The 23,751-nt window shown below is 37.4% G+C and overlaps 1 protein-coding gene across 1 annotated transcript; it reads left to right on the top strand.

Moving 5' to 3' along the window:
* Window positions 1–1,653: 1,653 nt before the first annotated feature.
* On the top strand, window positions 1,654–23,379 carry LOC106922060 (complement C3-like). Its single transcript, XM_088004405.1, has 43 exons — window positions 1,654–1,787; window positions 2,756–2,957; window positions 3,494–3,656; window positions 3,949–4,022; window positions 5,010–5,107; window positions 5,205–5,287; window positions 5,374–5,467; window positions 5,539–5,641; window positions 6,755–6,875; window positions 8,398–8,513; window positions 8,671–8,817; window positions 9,429–9,528; window positions 9,626–9,720; window positions 9,806–9,997; window positions 10,072–10,227; window positions 10,453–10,579; window positions 11,196–11,264; window positions 11,644–11,841; window positions 11,940–12,054; window positions 12,138–12,226; window positions 12,615–12,754; window positions 12,933–13,145; window positions 13,673–13,730; window positions 14,361–14,450; window positions 15,246–15,452; window positions 15,615–15,690; window positions 15,783–15,942; window positions 16,035–16,130; window positions 16,308–16,458; window positions 16,553–16,638; window positions 17,592–17,669; window positions 17,787–17,942; window positions 18,549–18,611; window positions 19,355–19,436; window positions 19,558–19,606; window positions 20,365–20,455; window positions 20,551–20,640; window positions 20,890–20,992; window positions 21,165–21,263; window positions 21,649–21,741; window positions 21,850–21,933; window positions 22,158–22,296; window positions 22,957–23,379. The coding sequence occupies exons 1-43, from the start codon at window positions 1,693–1,695 to the stop codon at window positions 23,102–23,104; spliced, it is 4,989 nt and encodes a 1,662-aa protein (XP_087860531.1). The 5' UTR covers window positions 1,654–1,692; the 3' UTR covers window positions 23,105–23,379.
* The last annotated feature ends 372 nt before the right edge of the window (window positions 23,380–23,751 follow it).

Genomic DNA, 23,751 nt, shown 5'->3' with positions numbered 1-23,751 from the left:
ATAGCTCTGCAGTAACTTTTCTGATGGAGCGATCAGAAAAGCCCATCTACTTCCTAATCACTTAGACTCATGTGGTCATCCTGCTGCAAGCAGCCTGCAGCCAGAGCAGAGACCAGACCGATTCCTTCCCGGGTCCAGATTTCAAACTGGGAAAAAAAAAAAAAAAAACTGGAAAAACATGATCGATTTATACAGCTTATCATCTGTGAAAAAGCTGATGTGTGGTATAGTTACTTTTTTAAGTAGCTGCAAGGTGGACATTGGACCTTATAAATGTTTTTTTTTATTCGTTCCTTTAATTTTAGGCTTGTTGATGATGAGGTTCTTTGGCAGGAGTTGACTGAGCAAAGACAGAATGTTTTCTAAGGGTAAATCAGCACATGAGTCTGAATCTAAATCATGTGGAAAATTAGGGGGGAAAGTGATTTAAAAAAAAGACAAGATGTAATGTCAAGAATATATTTTTATTGTTTTTAAGGAACTTTGAGACAAAAAATCTACATTAAAGTCTGTAATGATTCAATGTCGCATGCTGTTTTTATTTCTATTTTTTAATTATGTAAAGTACCTTGAAATGCCTTGCTGCTGAAATGTGCTACACAAATACAATTTGATTTTGAGTTTTGTTTTGTTTTTTTTAACGAGAGAGGGAGAAGACCTGGGGGAAAATGTAAACAGACTCCAACTCAAATCTGTGTGTCTTAAAAAATTTGTTGGAATTAATCCCATTTTTTTCTCACACTAAGTTTCCAGCCACATCCTTCCTATTTCTGCATTGCTGGTAAATCTTAAGCACTAATGATATCCGCAAACACTGATGGATGACAGAGTTGCTTCTCTTGGCCCACTGGGGGTTGATTTTGGTTTCAATAAATGATTTGATGGCACTCCGGAAAGCACTACGGTTGTGTGCAAGCTGTGCAAAAAGGAGTTAGCCTATAAAAGGAGCTATTCAAGCCTAAAATACCAAATAAATGCTAAACATGTTGCAGCAACACAGACAAGTTTAAAATGGCTTCCACGCCACCGAACCTCGGTACGCGCACGCTAATGTTAGCGACCGCAGTAAACGTTCACCTACATGACTGATCAGGGTTTCCTGAAACACTTGACAGTTGAATTTCTATAGCAGCATTTTCCACCAATCTGATGGCAGAATAATCTATAGTAGAAATAAATTTCCTTGGTGTGCTCATGTGTCTATTTATTCAATAATTTTGCTGCAAAAATGGATTTTGAATTGAAACTGTTGCTTATTTTAACAATGTATAGTTTTCAGCTAAAATGAGATTAATTGCAATTTATTGATTAATTACAGAAAGCGCAAATAACTTGATTAAATGTTGCAACTGAGTCTCACCACTACAAAAAAACCTGAAGAGGGGGGCAGACCTTAAGTTTCTTTTTCTATCTTTGTGCCTCATGACTTCATAATTTATCCATCATAAGACTTTGACTTGAACATTTATTCCAGTATGTTGCTCATTTTATTAACATATGTTTTGTACAGCACAACAGTCTCATGTGCACTTATCAAAACACATAGGGTATGGTAGTCACCGGACTGAATTTAACACAGCTTTTATATACAATCTTGCCAATCTGTAAGTGGGTGAGGCAGAAGAAATGGGAGGAACAAATGGCAGCTGTTTTTAACGGAGCCACAGAGCGAGTGAAGCCACTCAGAGCAGGATGGGATCAGGCAGGAGGATGCGTTGGCTCCAGCTCTGGCTGATCGCCTGCCTTGCATTTTTCTCTCTTTTCTCTCCAGCTGCTGGATCTCCGACGTAAGCAGGCCATCCATTCATATTCACATATTGATATTTAACCACTTTTCAACAGTGAATTTAGATGACGCTTATGTCTCGTTTTTAATCGTGGTAAATCGTCTGCTGCTTCAACAGATCAGGCTAACGTTTGTTGTCGCATTCAAAGCATATTTAGAGTTTAATAAATAGGATATAAGCTACTTTAACTCATTTTTTAATAGTGGCGTTTCTGCCAGTTGCTTGTGTTGGTACTTTTATTATAAAAATTTATTTCAGTATGTGAATGTCTCAGTTGGTTCTGAAACTGTTTTGCATTTATTGAACACTTTCTTAAACGGTAAAGACTGAAGGTGTTTTTATGTTGCGCAGAATGGATAACATTTGCTGTTGTTTTAATTTTGTAGACATTATTTTTTTAAGTTTTAGCCGTTGCCTCACACAGACCATATAACATCAATTTACACTCTTAACATGTTTTAGTCCCTGATTTTCTCCCTGTAACAGGATGTCAAATTGGGTCAGAAGGTTTGTTTGAGTTGTATCTTCTGACAGAAATCCACAGCACTTTGGTTAATAATCTATGAATTACTTAGAGATGCATTTCAACAGACTTAACATAGAGAATACAGACTAGTGATGAAACATTTTGTTGCTCTAATCAATACTGGATCAAGGTCACGATCAGAAATGCCGACTACACAACAACATGGGGAGATTTTTTTTTTTTTTTTTTTTTGATGGTTAAGTTCCCCCTACGCTATCAGTGCACGTAGCTGTTAGATTGCTGCACTGTTAAGGTTGTAAAGAATGTTTTCAAAATAGTGTTTTCCAAAGAAATTTCTTTAATACTAAGTACATTACTTATACATGTCTGTTTAGTCTTAAGCACAATTCTCACAGGATTGTAAAAACCCAAGTCACAGATGATAAGGAGCATCTTTTCACACTGCTGTGATGGACGTCTAAACTACGTTTGCTTCTTTCAGATATGTGATGTCTGCCCCCAACCTGCTGAGAATCGGAACAGAAGAACGAATTTTCATTGAGATTCAGGACAATGTGAATCGGAACCAAAATGTGAACGTTCAAATACGTGTGATGAACCATCCGACCAAAGCCACAACATTCACATCCACATCTGTGACTCTAACGGATCAAGCAAACTTCCAGGCCTTTGCAAAAATTGTGGTAAAATGCATGTTTCCTGGAATTACCCAAACCTTTTATGATGATGGAGGCAGCACTTATCAACTGCCTCTGAATGTTTTCCTTTCTAAATGAAGAAACTGAAGTTAGTTGGTCAACTTTCTGTTGACGGCAACGTGAAAATCTAAATAAAATACTTGATGTTTGTGGTCGTAATGTATAAAAATGGAGGCCATGTATATGTTCACATGGTGATGGATGTTTCTGTGTTTGAATTTATTTACTTACAGGTAAAATATTGGACTTTTTTTTAATTATTATTATTATTACCGGTAATTCAAATCCAGCAGCTCAGAAATGCATCCTCTGTTTACGGTTTTGTCTACATCTGTGGTCTCGAGCTCCAGTCCTCAAGGACAGCAGTAATGCAACGCCAATGGATGCAAATTGTCGTTAAAATCTAAAGAAGTCGCGCTCAAAGACTCGTCTGCTGCAGCTCTTCGATGTCTCTCTGCTTCACCTGGCTCTAATATTAGCTCATTAGCCACATATTTTAATCAACTGCTTGTTTCTCGCAGATTCCTCCTGAAACATTTGCCAACGACCGTAATGGAAAGCACTATGTTACTCTTCAAGCACAATTCCCTGATCAATTGCTCGAGAAGGTTGCATTAGTTTCCTTCCAATCTGGCTTCATTTTCATTCAGACTGACAAACCCATCTACACACCCAGCAGCTCAGGTGAGTCCAAAGCCAGAACAATCTGCCGTCACAAATGTTGTTTGAAGAATTTTAATCTTGACGTCCAAGACCATTGAATCTACAGGCAACGTTCATACACAAGAGTGGTCAAACAAATGGAGATAATTAAAAAAAACACACATCAAACATAAATGAAGCATCATATAAGTAAAGAAAATATGAGAAGAAATAATGTAAAAAGAACTATTTGTTTCTGAGGTTTTCACGTGCAGCATGCTACTTGGAAAGCAATGCAAAGTGCATAATCTGTCTGTTTCTGTGCCTGTGACAGTTCGCTACAGGATTTTTGCAATGTGGCCCGACATGCAGTCCCAATCGGATACTTCAATCAATTTTGAAATTGTGGTATGGTGCAAGATATTTCACCTGAATTGCTTTTAATGTCTAATGCTTCCCTGATCGATTGTTGTTGCTGTCTTTTTGAAAACTCTATTACTGGACAGCATCTTGAAAAATGCTTTATAGATAAAATATATTATTTCTATTATTCCGATTTTTATTGTATTTATGTGTATATCCACCCTTTAATTTGGGTATGTTTATTTTGTGTTAATATTTTTACATCAGCTCATTTAGCCAAGTGTCTCGTAACATTTTCCAAAGCTGGTGAATTTTTTTTCCACCAATTTGTTCTAGTTTGCATATCAGTCAACAAGAGGTTACGACCCACATTGCTGCAGTTGCTCATGGTGGCATTAGGAAAGGCAACCGCGTCAGAAAATAATGCATAAAATGTGGGTGGGTTTTCTCTGATTAGTTTTGCATTTCAATTGTTGAGATGCAGCAGAAGGGGAAACTCAGCCCCCCGGTCCGTAGGCCTGAGTACCTGCGTCCAGCTTCATAAGCCACCGAATTTTAAACAAAATCTGTAAAGAGTTCATAATGTCAAGCTTTCTAACGTGGATTCATTTTCAACAGCCACTTTTCTTTGGTCTAGAAAGTGAACAACATGAACAAAAAGTTTCATGAATTGCTGGATAAATGTTCCTTTGTGGTTTTCACATAGTTGTGAAAATATTCCAATTACATTTCAGTTGCATCTGGCATTAACTGCAGTGCCGTAAGTGTCTGTTTTTGTCACCAACTCAAAGCAGCACTGTAGATGAGCTGCCGTTCAAGACAACACACTGGGCTTCTCATCGTTAACTTGCTGCTCCTACTGTAAAATGCCTAGAAGCGCCAGTCAGTCAGCCGGCCAGCCGAACTATGGAGAAATTAAATCTAAACCAGTGAGAGTCAGCCCTGCAGACATAGACCAGACCTTCAGACCATAAAATAAAATAAATTACTTTTTTTTTCTTGAAGAAATTTGCTTTTTGTGTTTATTTTTAGACCCCGGCTGGAATTGTTATAGAGTCTAAAATAATCTCACTCAGGAATCTGGCATCAGGAATCTACACGGATGAGTACCGTCTGGGTAATATTGTCAGGTGAAGGATCTTTCAACATCGTTAGATCTTTGAAACGTTTGTATTGTTTATCCCCGTCGGAGAGCTACCTCCTACTTTTTGTTGTACTTGTGTGCAGCTTTGGAAATTGGAAGATGGTGGCCAACTTTCACAGCAATGCAGCAGAGAGTTTCACTACAGAGTTTGAAGTTAAAGAATATGGTAAATCCCTTTTAAGTTCTTCATATTAATAAAGACCGTCTATTTTAAGTGCTTTAATACACCAAAAATGCTGTCCTGTTTCGCAGTGCTTCCCAGCTTTGAAGTTAAGTTGTTGCTTCCGCCCACGACTCCCTTCTTCTATGTTGAGAGCAATGCCCTCGATATCACCATCAAAGCTACGTAGGTTGATGCAGACCTTTGATTGTCCTGTTTTTCTTAGAGACATGTTCACTGTTCTTGTCTGGTTTTAGGTATACGTTTGGTAGAGAGGTGGATGGAACCGCTTATGTGGTGTTTGGGTTCATAAACGGCGATGAAAAAAAGAGCTTTCCAAGTTCCCTTCAAAGGGTCCCGGTAAGTACCTTCATGCAGCTGATCTGCATTTCTCGTCTGAAAGTTTGAGCTCTATTTTTTTTTTTTCATTACATTTTTTCCCCAGTCCCCTCAAAGACTTACCCCATTCAAAGGTGTATTTATGTTTAGCCAAAATCGTTTAAAAGTTAAGCTGGTTCGTCCATTTTTCTCCCCACTTTAATGAAGATTGTGATCAACATTAACATCCGTTTGTGGCCAATGGCAGCCATTGGCCGCACAAAGGCTAAAATCATTTTTAGCCTTATTTAAAAGACTTTAAATAAGTTGTAAAGAATATGAAAATAAAATGGAGGCCATCGTAAAGTTAATGAATAAATATTTTTATCATAAGCTTCTATTGCAATGCTCCTGTGATTGGCTCGTTGAAACGTTTTCATGAAGGGTGCAGCTGAAATTACTCTGTCATTCTGTTTGAATTGGGAAAGCTGAATGGTGACTTTAAAAGGGAGCAGAGCTTAAAGTTATGTTTTTTTTTTTTTGTCCACCATCTTTACCTTCAAGGAAACGTGTCTGATATCGTTGCTTTACTTCAAATGGGGTGCGCAAGCAAGGACACTACTCAAAGAGTCCAGCATGACGGACTCCCAAAGACGGTTTGGTTAGGTGGTGGTTCGGTGGATTCGGTGGGCACCAGTGCAGGATTTGTTGCAAAGTGGCAGTGGGTGGCTGCCACTGGTTCTGCAGGAAGATCAGTGTGGAAACTTTGGATGCTGGGCTTGTGTCAAACAAGACAAATAAAGATGTAGTGTCTAATTAACTTCCCATTAGTTTGTTTGGAGTATCAGGAAATTAACAGTAGAAAAGAAAACGTGAATGATGCTATCAGCTTTTGTGTGGAGCTTCTTTGTCCAAGAGAGGTAAAACCCTCCAATGCCACATAAAAAAAATTATTAAGATTGAATCATCTTTCAAAATTAACTTTGACCAACAATCCGGGACTACTGTAGTGACAGAAACATATGTTTTAAACCCAACCACAAATTATATAAATGTGTCTGTGTAATAGGGCTTTCAATCCAGGTCACATTGCTGGTTTCATGCAAATTCAAGTGTTTCGGTTTTTAACCTAATCCTTGCATGATATTTTTACAGATCCAAAATGGGAATGGAATGGTAACTCTACTGAAGAAACACATCACAGAAATCTACAAAAACATCCTGGATCTGGTCGGAAAGTCCATATACGTGTCTGTCAGTGTGCTGACTGAGAGCGGTAAGAGACACTGCATTTAACTTTGAGACCATGAGCTAGATGTAGACACAACACTGACCTGAAGGAAAACATCCAAAATGTCCTTGTGCGCTTTATTCACGTAATGTTAAATTGGTGCAAGAGACAAAAAAAAAAATAAAGGTTTCAGTTCTCAGGCTGCCATTGCACATGAATAAAGAGGCAGAGAGGATTAGTGATTAAGATAACGTTAAAGAAGGTATTAAACATGCTTTTCATTAAACCCACATTTCTGTCAGGTTGAATTAAAATTGTTTTCATTGCTCTGATGTACTACTCTAATATAAGACATTTTTAAGCAGCTGTAAGCGTTTTTGTGCAGCATTATTCTATTGATGTTTTTGTGCACATTCTACAAAATAGAGCAAAATAGTCTCATGTGTTGAAACATCACAGAGACAACAGCCCAGATGTTTCTAATTTCATCTAAAGATAAAAAAAAAAAAATAGTGTTGGAAAGCAGAAATAAAAATTAAAACGTGTTTTCAGGTTTTAGGCATGGAAGTAGAAGGAGTACTATCAGAGGTGGTCATGGAAGAAAATGTACCGTATTTTCCGCACTGTAAGCCGCACTGGATTATAAGGCGCATAGAATAGTCGCTACAGTAGAGGCTGGAATTACGTTATGCATCCACTAGATGGAGCTGCAGTAAACAGAATATCAACAAAACAGTCCGACTTCGGTCGGCAAGGAGAGCCTTCCGGAACTGGGCCAGGACGTGGCCAGACAATGGTCACCCTTCTCCGTTCGCGCACAGCATGTTTGTGGAGAACGTGGTGCTAAATGACCTGCAGACGACCTGATTCTAGACGGTGGGTAGGTAGATAGGTCAAACTTTATTAACAAACCAGCGTTCTGACAACTATCCCAGCATGCACCGCACGCTTCTTCTTCTACGGGTGAAAATGAAGTCGGCGGCTGCTTACCGTACTTGCTAGACCTGTTGTGGCTCAATATTGGTCCATATATAAGGCACACCGAATTATAAGGCGCACTGTCGGCTTTTGAGGAAATTGAAGGTTTTTATGTGCGCCTTATAGTGTGGAAAATAAGGTAATTGTAATGTTTTCAGGTTGAATGTCCATCCAAAATCAATTCTCAAATGACATTTGCTTGAAATAGTTGTAGAGGAAAAACTCTGCGCCTGTGGGATTTTTGTTCAGGACAGTGCTAAATCCATTTTGTTTGTCATTAAGTGACATATTGATTCTGGGAACTAACAAATGCCCATTAATTTACGACAAAACGTCTCTTTGTCTTCCTCAGATATTCAGGTGTGAGATTGACAACATTGCTTAAATTAATTAATTCTTCAAAACTAAATGTGCTTCTCAAAAATACAACTTTCTTAATAACTGAATGGACTGGGTAGGTAGATGAATTGGGCTTTATTTGTAAAATTTTAAATATAGAGAAATCTCCCGAAAATAGCATTTAGTGCAGCTGAAGTGTAAAAAGGTGCTAGACCTGCCTAAGTAAACCTTGCTTATGCATTCCTGACAGGTAGCGAAATGGTGGAGGCAGAATTAAAAGGGATCAAGATTGTCCAATCCCCTTACAGGATCCACTTCAAAAGAACACCCAAACATTTCAAACCAGGGTTGTCATTTGATGTAACGGTAACGTACAACTATCCATGTACTATATGTAAAAATAAGAAAACATTGTAATTATTAAGTTATGTCATTGTTGTACTATTGTTAATAGAAGTGAGAGTTATTAGACATATATTATATTAATTACATAAAGTTAAAGTTCTCCTGTTGCCAATGGCAGGTAGAAGTTTTGAATCCAGACGGTTCTCCAGCAGAGGGCATCCCTGTCTCCGTCAATCCCGGTGGAGTTTTGGCCACCACTAAAAGCAATGGGTTGGCAAGAATTCCTGTTAACCCCGGGGGAGAGATACAGAGCCTGCGAATCACAGTATGTGTCCAGAAATGTCTCATGTAATGCTTTCTATCAACCTTGTTTGTTTGAATCTTTTCATGTGTGGAATCTTGATTATTATTATTATTATTATTATTATTATTATTATTATTATTATTATTATTGTTGTTGTTGTTGTTTTTGCTACATTACAACTTACCACTTCTTCAACTGTAACATTTGCATATTAACATGTTTGTTCTGGTAAAGGTGAAAAATTGGAACTACATTACTTTAGACGTCTTGAAAATATTCAGTCTTTAAGATTTTTAAAAAGTCCTATTTAAAGGGGAAAAAATAGTTGTAGAGCCATGATTCTGATTAATGGCATGGTTTGAAAATAGGCAGGTAACCATAATTTTCCTTCAGCTTACATTTCTGTATTGATTTCTTTAAATAAGCAAAACTCACTATAATGAGCAGAAGGGAACTCATCTGTCTGTCTGTCTGTATCCACATCGTGCATTTTGATAAGTTATCCGAGTTGCTGAAATAAACTTTTCCAAAATATTAATCTTATTTATAGGATTTGTGAAACTTTTAACGAGTCTGTACCTACCTCAGCTAATCTGTGTGCTCTTTACCTTAATTCAATTGATTTTCCACAGGCAAGGACTAATTATCCCCCAAATGCACCAAATAGACAAGCAACGGCCACAATGGTTGCTCTTCCCTATAAATCCCCAAGCAACAGCTTACTTCACCTAAGTAAGCGTTGTCCTCAAAAAGAACAATTTAAGTAATACCAGCCATGGAAAATGTAGCATATTAAATATGTGCGTTAATGTGAGAAACAACATTTCAGGTGTTCACACAGCAGAAGTGGAGCTAGGGGATTCGATGAAACTCGACCTCTACTTCACCAAACCAGAAAGTCAGGAAAAACACATCACCTACCTGGTGAGAGTCGGTCTGCAGTTTGCACACAATTCTTTGTTGTTTCGTCTGAACACTGAGGGATTAATGAACAAGTTTGTTTCCCTAGATATTAAGCAGAGGTCAGCTGGTGAAACATTTCAGAGAAAAGAACGTTAATCTAAACCAGATGTCGGTGACAGTTGACATTACAAAGGAAATGCTGCCATCGTTCCGCATTGTAGCCTTCTACCACACAAGTTCAAATGAACTGGTGTCAGATTCTGTTTGGGTGGACGTGACCGACACCTGCATGGGAAAGGTGAGAGACGCTGAAAGCATGATGTTGGAGAAACTATAAAGAAAATGTAAATGTTGTGTTTGCCTGCCCGTTAGCTGACACTGGAAATGAAAACGCCTGCTGCAAGCTATGAACCTCGGAAGACTATCAATGTTTTAGTAACAGGAGACCCAGGGGCCACAGTGGGCATGGTGGCTGTCGACGACGCCGTCTACATACTGAACAACAAGAACCGCCTCACACAGAAAAAGGCAAATTTTTATGGTGTTTATAAGAATTTAACAGAGACAGAACAAAAAAAAAATACAATAATCCAAAGCAAAAGTCAAAACATTCTGATGCCTATTCAATATGAAAAGAAAAATTGACAAACTAGCTCTCTGTAAGATAAATATGATGTTTCAAACACAAGTGTGAAGCTCTGATGTTCTGCCTTGTCAGGTGACATTTTATTTTCAATCCACCCCTTTGACTAGATATGGGACGTGGTGGAGCAATATGACACAGGCTGCACAGCAGGTGGAGGGAAGGATGGCAGGAATGTGTTCTACGATGCAGGACTCCTGTTTCAGAGCAGCCATGATGGATCACCGTCCAGAACAGGTCACACGTTCCCCTACATTTGTTTTAGTGTTAACCACCAAAGGATCACAGCTGCTGCCCTCTGCTGGTTGTATTATGCAAGCAGCAGCTAAGCAGCGTTTATTTACTCAGAGTAGCAGGATAATAAAACACCAACAAACGTTAATCTAACCCAACTTAAAAAATACTTAATATTTTGTCATATCATGTTTGGGCATGGATTTTGTATTAGCAGTGAAACACCAAAAAGACAATCAAAGTAAATAAAAAGAAACAACAGCAAAACCGATTGGGTTGAACAAAGAAGAAATTAGTTAAAGAAAGAAAATGATTTGTAAAAGGCCAGAAAATTGTAAAGTGATGGACAGTAAGAAGATCACAGTGCTTGTTGCTGTGTCCTCTTTCAAGGAAGATGATAAACGGCATAAGCTAGATTATGATTGGTCTAACCTGAATTTAATCATCAGACATGAAACGATTGGATCTACACTCAGTATGTTAGGTTCAGAAAATAATAATCATTTCTGCAATTTGAATCATCTACTTCTTATTTTTACATGAAACTTTCATGGATGTGTTATTTATACATTGTGGAATTTGATATTAAGATTGTGTTTCTGAAAATTCCTGTTTCTAGATCTAAAATGCCCCACTGCCACCAGGAGGAAAAGAGAAACCACTATCTTGGAAGTCAGAACCAGCTTATGTAAGAATTAATTTTTTCACAGTATTTTTCTAATACTAGTATTAATTTGTGGATAACAAGCCAATAATGTTACTGTTAATTGAATTGTGCCATGTGTTTTATAGTACTTATAAAGCAATCTCTGTAATGTCATTTCTTTCCCCCACACATGTTTCTCTTGACATGTCCATCTCTGTGATTAGCCTTCCTCAGCTTGAGATCGAGTTACATGTGTTAGTTTCAAAAAAGATTTTAATGGCAATTATTGATGAACTGAATCAGACGGAAGTTGTGCAAAACTGAAGACTTAGCAGATTATTGATATATTTTTGTGATAAAGACAGAGCTGTAATGTATAAAAAGCTTTGACATGTGCGTCCTCATTTCATGTCTTTGTCAGTAAGTGGTTTCAGAACCCATTTACAAAAGGACTGCTGTTTGGATGGGATGAAGGAAATCCCCGTCTCATACACCTGTGAGAGGCGCACCGAGTACATCGTGGATGGTCCAGAATGCAAGCAGGCCTTCCTGCATTGCTGCAACGAGATGAAAAAACAGAGAGACGAGAGGAAGGTGGAAATCCTACACCTAGCTCGCAGTAAGAGACGAGCACACGATTTGCTCTCATTTCTATTCAAAGTCTTTTCTTAAACAAACAAACAAGAAAACATTGGTCGTTTCTAATCTTTTCCCGAGGTGAGACAGATGATTACAAGGTATCCAATGATGAAATCGTGTCGCGCTCCAATTTCCCAGAAAGTTGGTTTTGGAAGGATATTTCACTAAGATGCCCTGCAAACGACCCCAACTGGTAATAAGAGCAGCAGAAGAAAATATGTGGCTACTAAACGCTAAATGTTTTCACACCAACATGATCTCTGGTTGTTCCATCAGTAACACCGTGACAGCTCAGAAGACTGAAGCTTTGCCGGACACAATCACAACGTGGCAGCTGACTGCCGTCAGCATGTCAAAAACTCATGGTGAGCGTCAGCGGTCTGTAGTCGGGTTTCATCTGCTGCTGTTTCACTTTACAGTGACTTCAGTGTGTCAGACGTCTCACTAATATTTAAATGTTTGTAGTCATATTGCACTACTTAAAAATACATATTCTTTAAGCTTTAGCATTATGATTTCTGAAATGATCATTTCTACTTGTCTGTGCTGATGAGAATATAAAAATGTCATGTCTCTTGCACGTATGCAAAATAGTTCTGTAGTTTATGCTTGTCTGACACGAATAAAAAGCCCAGACCACAGTTTACAAGAAGTAAATCTCTTTAAAGACTTCAGTAGAAAAGCACTTTTTTATATCCTTCAAGGCTTTTGATTTCTATCTCATTTTGTGGGGTTTTTTCTGCTTCATTAAAGGTCTCTGTGTGGCCAAACCACTGAAGATCATTACCTGGAAGCCGTTCTTTATTGACCTAAGACTGCCCTACTCAGCTGTTCAAGGAGAGCAACTGGAAATTAGGGCAATTCTCCACAACTACGATGACAATCCCATAACTGTGAGTTTGAGGTGTCTGGAATACAGTCTAATCCAGACTGTATGTGTCACACACTTTGAATATTGAATCATACATACTCCTCTTTTTGTCTTTATCTTTGTCTGCCCTTTGCTCTTAAAATGACAGACTGAGATTGAGTTTTTCCTTGTTAAACTCCCAACCTCATTCTGCTCTCCAGGTACGCATTGAGCTAAAAGAGGAGGCCAGCATCTGCAGTGCAGCTTACAAAAAAAAGTGGTTTCGAAGTGAGGTCCAGGTCGGACGCCAAACTACAAGAGCTGTACCATTTATCATTATTCCCATGAAGCATGGATCTTTTCCTATTGAGGTCAAAGCAGCTGTTAAAGGCTCTTTCCACTCAGATGGAGTCAGAAAGATGTTGCTTGTTGTGGTAAGAGAGACGAATGCCTGCTCTACACTTTTACTGTGCTGAAACATCTTCCAGATAGGATGTTAGCATCCTATTGTTAGCATCTTCCAGATAGACCTCCGCATTTCCATATTTGATAAGTGCAACAGTACTTTGATAAGTACAGTATCCTTCTTTCGTTAAAACTTTAAGGGGAATATGTTTTTTGGCAGTTTTCACTGTTTAAACCAGGAATTGGGAAAGAAAATACTGGAGAACATTTAACAAAACATGTAGTAAGATCACTCCCCCTTATCCAGTTTACCTAACTCAGCTTTATCCCTCAAAGAGTATAAATATTTTATTTTTTGTTTGATTTTTTTATCTTATAACACAATGGGGAAATTCATGCCAAATCAAAAAACTGAAATTTTGAGATGCTCTATGATAAGCAACATTAGGTGCAGCAGAAAACTTTGTTTTAGTCATGTGTAATGCAAGTACCCAAATATGGAGATGGAATCCAGTCAACACAGGATTTTTTACTCGTGATTTGTTTCTTTTTCTAGCCTCAAGGTGTGCTGATGCAAGAGCAAACAAAACGAATTCTAGATCCTGCTAGAAAAGGTAAGTTTAGGGAACCAGTCTAATTTTTAGATTTGGGAAAGTGGACCCTTGTGCACAAAGATTCTCAGAGTCCTCTCACAGAACTCCTACTTTAGCACAAACAAATCCTGCAAGGGAGTTTTAGCTTAAGAGTAAAAAAGTGTGGGTGACCCGATGCTAGGTGTGACGCTGACTTCAAGTGACTGATTAGTTGAAACACAAATCAAAATAACTGGAACCGTAATCAGTTCAAAAAACTTCATATTAAAGCTTCAGCATGTAACATTTATTAAGAAAAATATGGCTATTAAATATTTGTTAAAACCGTCACTGGTGCCCAGTGCTTACTGCAGAAATACTCACTCAATCAGAAACAACCAATCAGGGTGAGGGTCTTAGCACTGTCAGTCATGCTCGGGTATTCGCTGCTCATACCCTAAATTGCTTCCCTGCCATTATCACATTGACCGGCTGGTGAAGTAAAGGGCACAGAAACCAAACAGGAAAAAGGAGCAGTGCCTGCTGTTGGCATATCTCTATACGTTTCATGAAGAAAGTCTCTCCTTTCTAAAATGCTGTCATTGGAGCTATTTTTAGTCTTAGGAATATTTGTGCATATGGTTCCTGATGTCTTGCTGTTTCCCATCACAGGCGGAAGGCAAGAGGAAATTATTAACAGTGACATTCCCATGGCCCATCTGGTTCCAAATACACCGGAGAGCACTCTGATCTCTCTGACAGGTGAGAGGAAGTAGTGCACAAAGCTGCTGACATTGGATCCCGTTGCATCCACATTATGTTGCTGCAGTAAATATGCTTCACCGAAAAAAATTATAGTAGTTAAAGTTGTTAATGTTTCAGCACCTCCCTCTGGTGCTATGGACAAATCCCACACAGCAAACACCCTTATTGGGCAGGATTTGAACCCAAGACCTTCTTCTTATGAAACAACTGCACAAACCCCCTTCCACTTTGACATTCACATCAGGAAAAGTTACACAATGAGAACTCAATGCAAAGAAGTCAAGCTATTTCCATCAACAGGACAAGAGTTTAAAGTTCTTGTACTATTTTAGTATTTGCATGCCTACTGGATTGTTATTGACAATGTATTTTATGTGTTTTCATAAAATGGCATTGATCCCACAAGTAGGTGACTTAGGTTCACTGTCATCTAGTGCAGAGTAGTTGTCTTACAATTGGGAGGTTGCAGGTTTGATTCCAGCACTCAACTTCATCTGTGTTTCAGTGTTTAAATATTTGTAAGAGTTTGGGTGAATGTGTCTGCAGTGTAAAGCAATTTGGTAAGTATGACAAAGCTTGTTAGAGCTAGCTATTTAGGACGTTGTTAAATCTGCTCCATCATCTTCATCACTTTTTGTTAGATGTAGCCAAATTAACTTTGCAGTCCAAATCAAATGTTGGCAGTCACGAAAAATAGAGGCAATGGTGGTATATTTTTTCTAGAGATTCCCATGTTGTTTTCCAACGACAATCCTGATCACTAACTTTTTTTTTTTTTTTTTGAAAACACAGGCATCGGGCAGATGAATACACTGTTGGATAATGTCATTAGTGGGGAGTCCATGGGTAGTCTAATTAGAGCGCCCTCAGGATGTGGAGAGCAGAACATGAAAGGTGTGACCCTGCCTGTAATTGCAGCTTTATATTTGGACAAAACCAACCAATGGGAACATGTGGGCTTTGAAAAGCGCAATGAAGCTATACAACACATTAAAACAGGTAAGCTTCATAGACCCTTTTTAGGTGCAAATACCATTTATATAATGTTACCTGCAACATACTAAATGTAAAAAAAACCCTTCATTAACACAGTAAATTTTCTAAAACTATATTTTTTGATACTTCAAAAGGTAATCAAAAATTTTTGTTGACTTTTTGCAGGTTACGAAACACAGTTCAAATTTCGTAAAGATGATGGATCTTTTGCTATGTATTCATTCAAACCAAGCACCACCTGGTAAGATACTCATTTATAAATTCCACATTTCATAGAAATTTCTACAAGAAAATATTTTATTATTGTCCTCTTCTCACCTCTCTCTTGGAAAGGTTGACTGCATATGTTGCCAAGGTGTTTGCCATGGCAACAGCCTATGTGCACATTGATACCAGTGTGGTATGTGGTGCTATCAAGTTTCTGATTCTTCAGACTCAGAGACCAGATGGCATGTTTGTGGAAGTTGGAGAGGTTTCAGATAAGAGCATAATTGTGAGTACAATACATCAGGTAACACCGCCTTATAAATATGGTGTAAAAACAGAAAAGATGCCACCAACTTTGTACCCAATGTACTTGAAAAGGGGGATGTGGGCGGTGTAGATTCAGATGCCTCCATGACTGCTTTCTGCCTGATTGCCATGAAGGAGTCGAGTAGAATGTGTTCTGATTACGTTCCTGTGAGTAGCAACCTCCACACAGCTTTTCCAGACCTTTCATACGGTTTGTTCAGACATCATTTACTTCACCATAAATTAAAATGGTTTATCTCCTCTTTTGCTAAATAATGAACTCATTATACAGCATTTTTCCTGACCTTGTCATGACTTATTTTGAGTAATGTTTTTGCACAAAAGAGCCTTTCAAGCAGCATGAGAAAAGCACAAGCCTACTTGGAACGACGACTGCAGAGTCTCACCAACCCTTACGCTGTTGCGCTGACATCATACGCCCTGGTGAACTTTAAAAAACTGGACAGAGGCGTTCTCTTCAGGCATGCTGCCCCAGGTCTCCTAGCATAACATTTCAATAAGAATACAGAAATAACTAAGAGGCTAATCACACACAAACTGTAGTAATAATCTCAGGAAGTTTTCCACAGATCGAACCCACTGGCCTGTTCAAAAGGGGAAAGATGCTACACTGGAGGCCACAGCTTATGCTCTTCTTGCACTTGTTAAGGACCAGGTGGGTGTTGTGACAAATGACAGACTAAAAATCCTAAAAACTAAATATTTATATATATATATGAGATTTTATTTTTGTGGTCTTATGTCAGTTTTAATCATGAAATTGCACCGGGATTTCTGTTTTACAATGTCACTACATAATGACACTTGATTCTGGACATTTCGATATAGCTGGGCAGTGCAAGAACACAGCATTTTATTAAAATGTACAAGTTTTGTGCTTTTATGCCACATAATTGGAACTATTTCAAAAGGATTAGCCAATCCGGACCTGGGTAAAATAGTAGCACTGTAGGAGTATGATTTCAAGTCGACTTTTAAGCAAAGGGGTAAAGACACATCTCATGGCACAAAGTTTTGCTATAGCATTGATGGCATTTCTTGACAAAGTGGAGAATAATTGGTTTTCAATGTGTTATGCAGTTACAGTTGACAAAACTGTAATAACAAGACAGCTGCCATGAGAAAATCAATATATCTGAGATACCAAAAACGCTTAAGTACACTCACTTTTCAAACATTTTACTTAAAAGTAGATGTTTATGGTACTTTACTCCTGCATGGAGACTAATAGACTTTGGAATAAAAATGTGAATGTCTAACTTTTCAGATCAGATTTAAATTGTATTCATAAGTCATGTCTACTTCTACAGGTGTTATTACAGTGAAATACCTTTCTCAAACTTTCTACTGTCCTACAAATTTTGCCAGATGAAATAATGATGAAAAAGCAAAAACAGGGTTTTCTGCTCGCTTGGAATACAGAGTATTTGGCTTCTCTGCATCCATGTTCTCATTGCTGTGCTTAGAATCCTAAAAATTGGAGATTATTCTATGTAATTAGTAGATTAAATGAATTGCCATAATCCCAAAAGGCATTAAGATCACGTAACACATTCAGTGAAACATTAAAATAAAACACAGGGGGGGGTTTGCCTCCTTTTCTTAAAGGCATTTGAAGAAGCTAAACCTATTGTACGATGGCTCAGCCAACAGCGGAGGTACAGTGGAGACTACGGAGCAACTCAGGTAATTCAAAACTCTCGATAGGTCAAGCACTTTGTTTGTAATGAAAAAATAAATTGTTTCATACTTCTCTTCTGTTTAATCTGATATTTTGATGCTGAATTCTATATTTTTCTCCAGGCTACTATAATGGTGTATCAGGCTGTAGCAGAGTATGCCTCCAATGTGAACGAGCCTCCTTTTGATCTCAATGTGGACGTATCAGTAAAAGGCAGGTCACTGATGAACAAGATCAACTTGAACAATCAAAATCACTACAGCACTAGAACATCTAAGGTGAGAAGATGGATCAGAACTGCTAACAAGAGTGAAAACTACTGCTTTCCATGGAATATTTACAATTAAAAGTGACAAACTAAGGTCTATTTAGTACAAAATCTATAATGTAACCTAAAAAACATAACATCAGACTGAAAAACAAACCCAGCATACCATAGTGAAATATAACCTTTGCAGGCTTTTGTATCGATTCTTTTGAGGAACCTTTAAAATTCACTCGTTGACCTGTTTATTGGATGCATAAGCTCAAACAAATGTAAGAAACTCAGTGGATTTTGACATCTAGACCTGATTAGCTGTTGAAGTTGAAACCATTGCGTCAGAAGAAAAGAAAAGCCATTCAAGGACTCACATTGTTGTTTCAGGTTCAAATGGTCTGGCACCAACAATCATGCCATTGTCAACAGTGTCTAAACTGTGCAGAACAATCCCTGAGGTTTAGGAATATACAGTGAGCAGACTGAGTTGGTAGAAAGGCAATGGATCCGACAACCACTCAATGAGACCAGTGTTACTTCAAATGAGACCTTTATGTTTTGTATATATATATATATATAAATAATTTTTTTTCTTCTGTAAGCAATTTCCCATTTTCCCCAACAGTTTGAAGGCATTAATAAGGATGTCACAGTGACTGCAACAGGGACAGGAGAAGCAATGTTTAATGTAAGTATAACTCATTGTTTGTGAATTTTTTTTTCTGTATTTATATGCTAATGAGACTGTAAATGCTTTTATTTTCATAACTTTTCCCTCGCAAAGTTTTAACAAAGTTTGACCTTTTTGGAGCATGCAGGGAATTATAAGCTATATAATAGATAAGATATACATCCAGTAATTACTTGTAGTAATTTTAAAAGCTTTAAGATGTGTCATACTCAATTTTACTGCAGCTTATTAAAATTAAATCTTCCTTTTAATACGTCTGATTAACAATAAGTAAATGCAGGATAAAGCACTTCTTAAGCTTCTCTATGTCCTTATCTTATCGCAGATAGCAGCTACTTTTGTGAAATTCAGTCCAGCCCAGACTATAAAATCTGCTCACCGGCTTCTCCTTTGTAGTTCGGCCATGTTTGCCTTCAGCTTTACAACTTGAATGTTGCTGCATGGGTGACAGTATGATGTATTTACGGCGTAAAATCAACACATCGCGATAAAATTCACGGGAAAAAAAACAACTATTTATTAGTTATTTTTTATTTTATTTTATTTAATCGGTATTATCGTGAATAATATGATGTGACCCAGTCCTACTCAATTGCTATTATTCCTTTTCTCTTGAAGATGCTGTGTCAGTATTAGATGCTGAGCTGGTTTACTCCAGAGAAATCCAGGTTGAAATTCATTGTGCTGTGTAATCAAAAACTTTCTGAGGCTGCAACAGTTCTTTTTTTTCTGTGCTTCAGATGGTTTCACTTTATTATGCAATACCAACAAAAAGGGAGAGTGACTGTGAGATGTTTGACCTGACAGTGGAGCTTATTGAAGGTACTGTCATTCCTCCCTCTATTATCTGTGTTTAATGGTTTATTATTTGGGGTTTGGTTGTATCTGCCCTGCTTGCCTTTTTTTGGTCAATGTAACTGTAATCAAATTTGGTTCTTTGCAGTGAGCTCTGAAGAAAATAAAAGAGTGTACAAGCTCAAGATAGAAGTTTTGTGAGTACCGCCATTGCTTTATTGTTATGCAAGCTCAGTTAAATGTGCTTATAAAATTTTAATTAAAAACATTTTATATAGGAACATATTTAAATGTCAGTTCACTTGGCACTTTTATGACTAAACTGAAACATTTTGTGCAACACACAACATATAACAACAAGAACCTAGGCGCAATAGAAGAAAACATCCTGATCCTGACCTTAACTTCCAATCTGGCTATTAAAGTTCACACAATGCAGCAAGACTGCAATTGTAATATTAGCAGCTCATGCTGTACTGAATAGCCTAAGAAGCACCATAAAGACCCTGGGTCTGTATTGAGATGCACCCACACAGCATTTGTGCAGTAAGACAAAGGTTCTCAAATTTACATCAAATTTGAACACAAATGAGGCAATAAAAACACGAGCAAAGCACTAAATACAAGCTAGACTTCAGAGAAAAATGACTGCTTGCATCAATTAGCCGAAAGAGTACAAAAAAAGCAAAGTAGTCTTGTAGCTACAACATACAACACTGCAGGATAAAGAATTAGCCACTTACTATTATAGACTCATGTATCACTGAGGTGGTAAGTAGGCTAAGTCATATTGTGGCCTATTGATGAAATATAAAACTAAGCATTTTCCTATTTTCAGCTGGGATGATGTAAATATTTTTAAAAGCTTGTGTTACTGTTTGAGGCATTGCTGACATTCATGAGATTCTGTGACGCTCTTAAATGTTTTTGTGCATTTGTTTCTGTGTGTTTGCAGGTACAAAAACACGGAGCGCAATGCATCCATGTCAATCTTGGATATTGGTTTACCAACAGGCTATAAATTTAACAAAAATGACCTGGATGCAGTAAGAGTCACTCACAAACATGGGAGCTAAAATAAATGGTCCTGAATCAGATCTAATACTAACCATAAGCTTTTCTAAATCCGCTGGTTGTGTAGTTGTCTACAGGGCGTGATCGCATCATTGATGAATATGAGGTAAACAAAGAGCTGTCAGAAAAGGGATCCCTGATCATTTATCTGAATAAGGTAAGAATGTGTCTCTGGCTGTTTTGAATTCAAAATGTTTTACATTTGAATTCCAGTTTTTAAGATTTGTCAAACCTAGCAATCGCTAAAATAACCACGTGATTCTTTTGAACGTACCGCATCATTGGCGGTTGTGTTAGCCTATCTGGAGCATTTGTAGCTTTATCATTTGAAGTACACAAGCATTAAAAAGTGAAATGTGGTTCAACACACCCTTGTCATGATATTAATGACCACCTCTTCTCACAGGTTTCTCACACCCGGCCTGAAGAAATCTCCTTCAGGATAGAACAGAGCATGTCAGTGGAGTTCTTGCAGCCAGCTGCTGTGTCAGTCTACGAGTACTATGACAGTGGGTTTCTGAACAATACCTGCAACTCAGGCTGAACAAATTATCGTCACAAGATATTTATGTCCGCGTTAAAAGCACAGAGAGCATGCAGTTCATTCAAGATCTGTGTTGTAAATGTATAAATGCTTAAAACATTAATACCTTCATGGATTATTATGCGTTTCTCTGTTAGTTGCTTCAGAGAAACGGTGTGTGAAGTTCTACCGTCCTCAGAGGAAAAGTGGCGAGTTACTGAGGCTTTGCCAGAGCGAGGCATGTCTATGTGCTGAAGGTAACGTAATTATCTGAGCTGATCATGAACCATGAAACACAACACAACTCACCTGGAATGCTAAAACACATTTGGAAACACACTTTTCACCATTTTTCTTTCTTATCCTTTTTAAAACTTTGTTGAAAATGATACAAATGGGGTTTAAAGGAGTGTAGTAACATTTTTTCTTGTAGTTTTTTTTTTTTTGTAGTTCAGTTCATTGTTTTGTATTGAAGATATTGTTGTTAATTTTCTTCACTCAGTATTGGAGGCCTGTTCAAACATGTTCAAATCCAGCATGTGCACACGTTATTGACGTATAGCCATTTTTACAAATATATATTACACATTTGCTCTCTCACTCTCCTCACAGACGTATCTTACTTTCCTGTTTATCTTTTAGAAAACTGCAGCAAACAGAGAAAAGAGAAAATCAGCAATGATAACCGTCTGGAAAAAGCTTGTGAATCCACAGAATCAAGCAAAATAGATTTTGGTAAGAGTGTTTATTATTATAGTGTGGAATTATAGGGAATTTTTTTTTTTTGCTAAAGGCTTTATTGAGTGAGAGAGAATTACAGCTTATACATTTTCTTTATTTCAGTTTACAAAGTGGTTGTGGTGGATTTTTTTGACAATTACACAACCGACTCCTACAATGTGCGCATTTTGCAAACCTTTAAGAACGGTGGGTGCTATCTGTTTATTTTGATGGTTTGTATATCTATACTGTGTAAAGAAACAAATTTCTTGGACTACTACTTTAATCTACTTCAGGTTCATAAGAGATTGTGCTTGAATTCAAAGAAAATCTGCCTTTACTGTTAGTAACTCTGAACTTTTAAGGGCAATAAACGAGTCCCGAATGCATGTTGTACTCTACTCTTTTCCAACACACCTTTTCTTGCCCAGGAACTACTGATGAGAGTCCACTGGACCAATACCGCACGTTCCTTACTTACCAGCACTGCAGAGAGGCGCTAGATCTGAGACCGGGCAAAACCTACCTGATCATGGGTACATCAGCTGATATTCACATCGTCGGCACCTCGTAAGTGTTGTTTATATGGGTTCGAGATTCAGAACTGGCGAGGAGGAGGCTTATTTGACTTCTAGGGAAATAGGATTTCTTGCTGAACCTAAGATTATACATTATTTCAGATTTTTCAGCAAGTTAACTAAATGATAAATGGGTTTCATTTCAATATTTATTATTTAGTTTCTCTGTTAAATCTGTATAATTTTTTACTTTACAAGTAAACATTTTTAGAAAATGCATAATTTTCTAAAAGACTACTTGTCAACTACCCAAAATAAATAGTGTTTAGACACTATTAGGACTAAGTCGTGTATGGCAGAGCCAAAAGTCGTCATATTTTAGGTGAAAATCGACAGGAGACTTTCACTAATTAATTGTATTGAGGCTCATAGCAGTTTTCATGTTGATAAGATTTAAAATGTTATTTTAATGAAATGTGTAGCTCCTTGAATCGTGAGATGATTTTTAATTGAACGCAACTTGCTTTGATAATAAACAGCCAAAATACTTTTAGAGTTTGGGATACGTTTTGTTTAAAACATTTCATAAAAATTTGAAGTCATGTAACATGTATTTTTGATACTCTGATCCACTTGGTCCGTGAATAAAGCATAACCGTCCAAAATCCTGCTTTGTGGAAACTAAACGCATCATTCGATTTTCTGTGTTCAGATTCCGGTACATCATTGGGGAGACTACTTGGGTCGAGTACTGGCCGACCCCAGAGGAGTGCCAGACTGACATACATCGCCCTGTTTGTATGGATTTGGAGCTCATGGAGGATCAGCTAGTAGACTTTGGATGTATAATGAAGAAATAGAAAATGAAAAGTTAGCTACATTGCTAGTTATTCTGAAATCCTTCTCCTTAATTGTTTTTTTTTCTCCAAACACAGTTTTAACTTGTGAAGTGAGATTATCATACTTTATATCAACTGTCACTAACAAAGGGCTCCCATAAGTTGATGTTTAATGTCTAAAGTATTCCTTACTAAAATAGTTACAAAGAGCATGCAAATGTATTTGCAGGAAGTGTCTCTTGTTTTAAGTACACATGCAAATGGATAATAGTGTGAATAAAATAATTAAACCCCAATTTTTTTTATGTTTTTTTTGCAAGATTTTAATTTAATTATTTTATGCAGTTTTTCTTCTCAGTTGATGCATAATAAAATTAAGATTATACTGGTGCAAGATTCAGACAGCATGATTTTCAATAGTTTGGTTTTAAAGTGTCTCTTAGTAATTCAGATGTTTTATTCCAAGACTCCAAAAAGCGCTGGCTTTTAAATTGTTTGTGAAAATCTGATTTCATCCTACAGTCCTACAATTAACTAAAATCCTTTTTCAATACTATACTGTTGTTTTGGTCAAATTTATGCAGTAAATACATGTAATTAAATGCTACTTTGCTAAACCTAGTGTTTTATCTAGAGTAATTTCCTAGTTAAAACAAACCAAAAAAAAC

The sequence above is a fragment of the Poecilia mexicana genome, unplaced genomic scaffold (assembly GCF_051168715.1).
Source record: "Poecilia mexicana isolate PSO_F unplaced genomic scaffold, ASM5116871v1 scaffold_1, whole genome shotgun sequence".
Classification (NCBI taxonomy): domain Eukaryota; kingdom Metazoa; phylum Chordata; class Actinopteri; order Cyprinodontiformes; family Poeciliidae; genus Poecilia; species Poecilia mexicana.
Note: the sequence above shows the minus strand (reverse complement) of the source record. Positions and strands in the feature narration are given on the sequence as shown.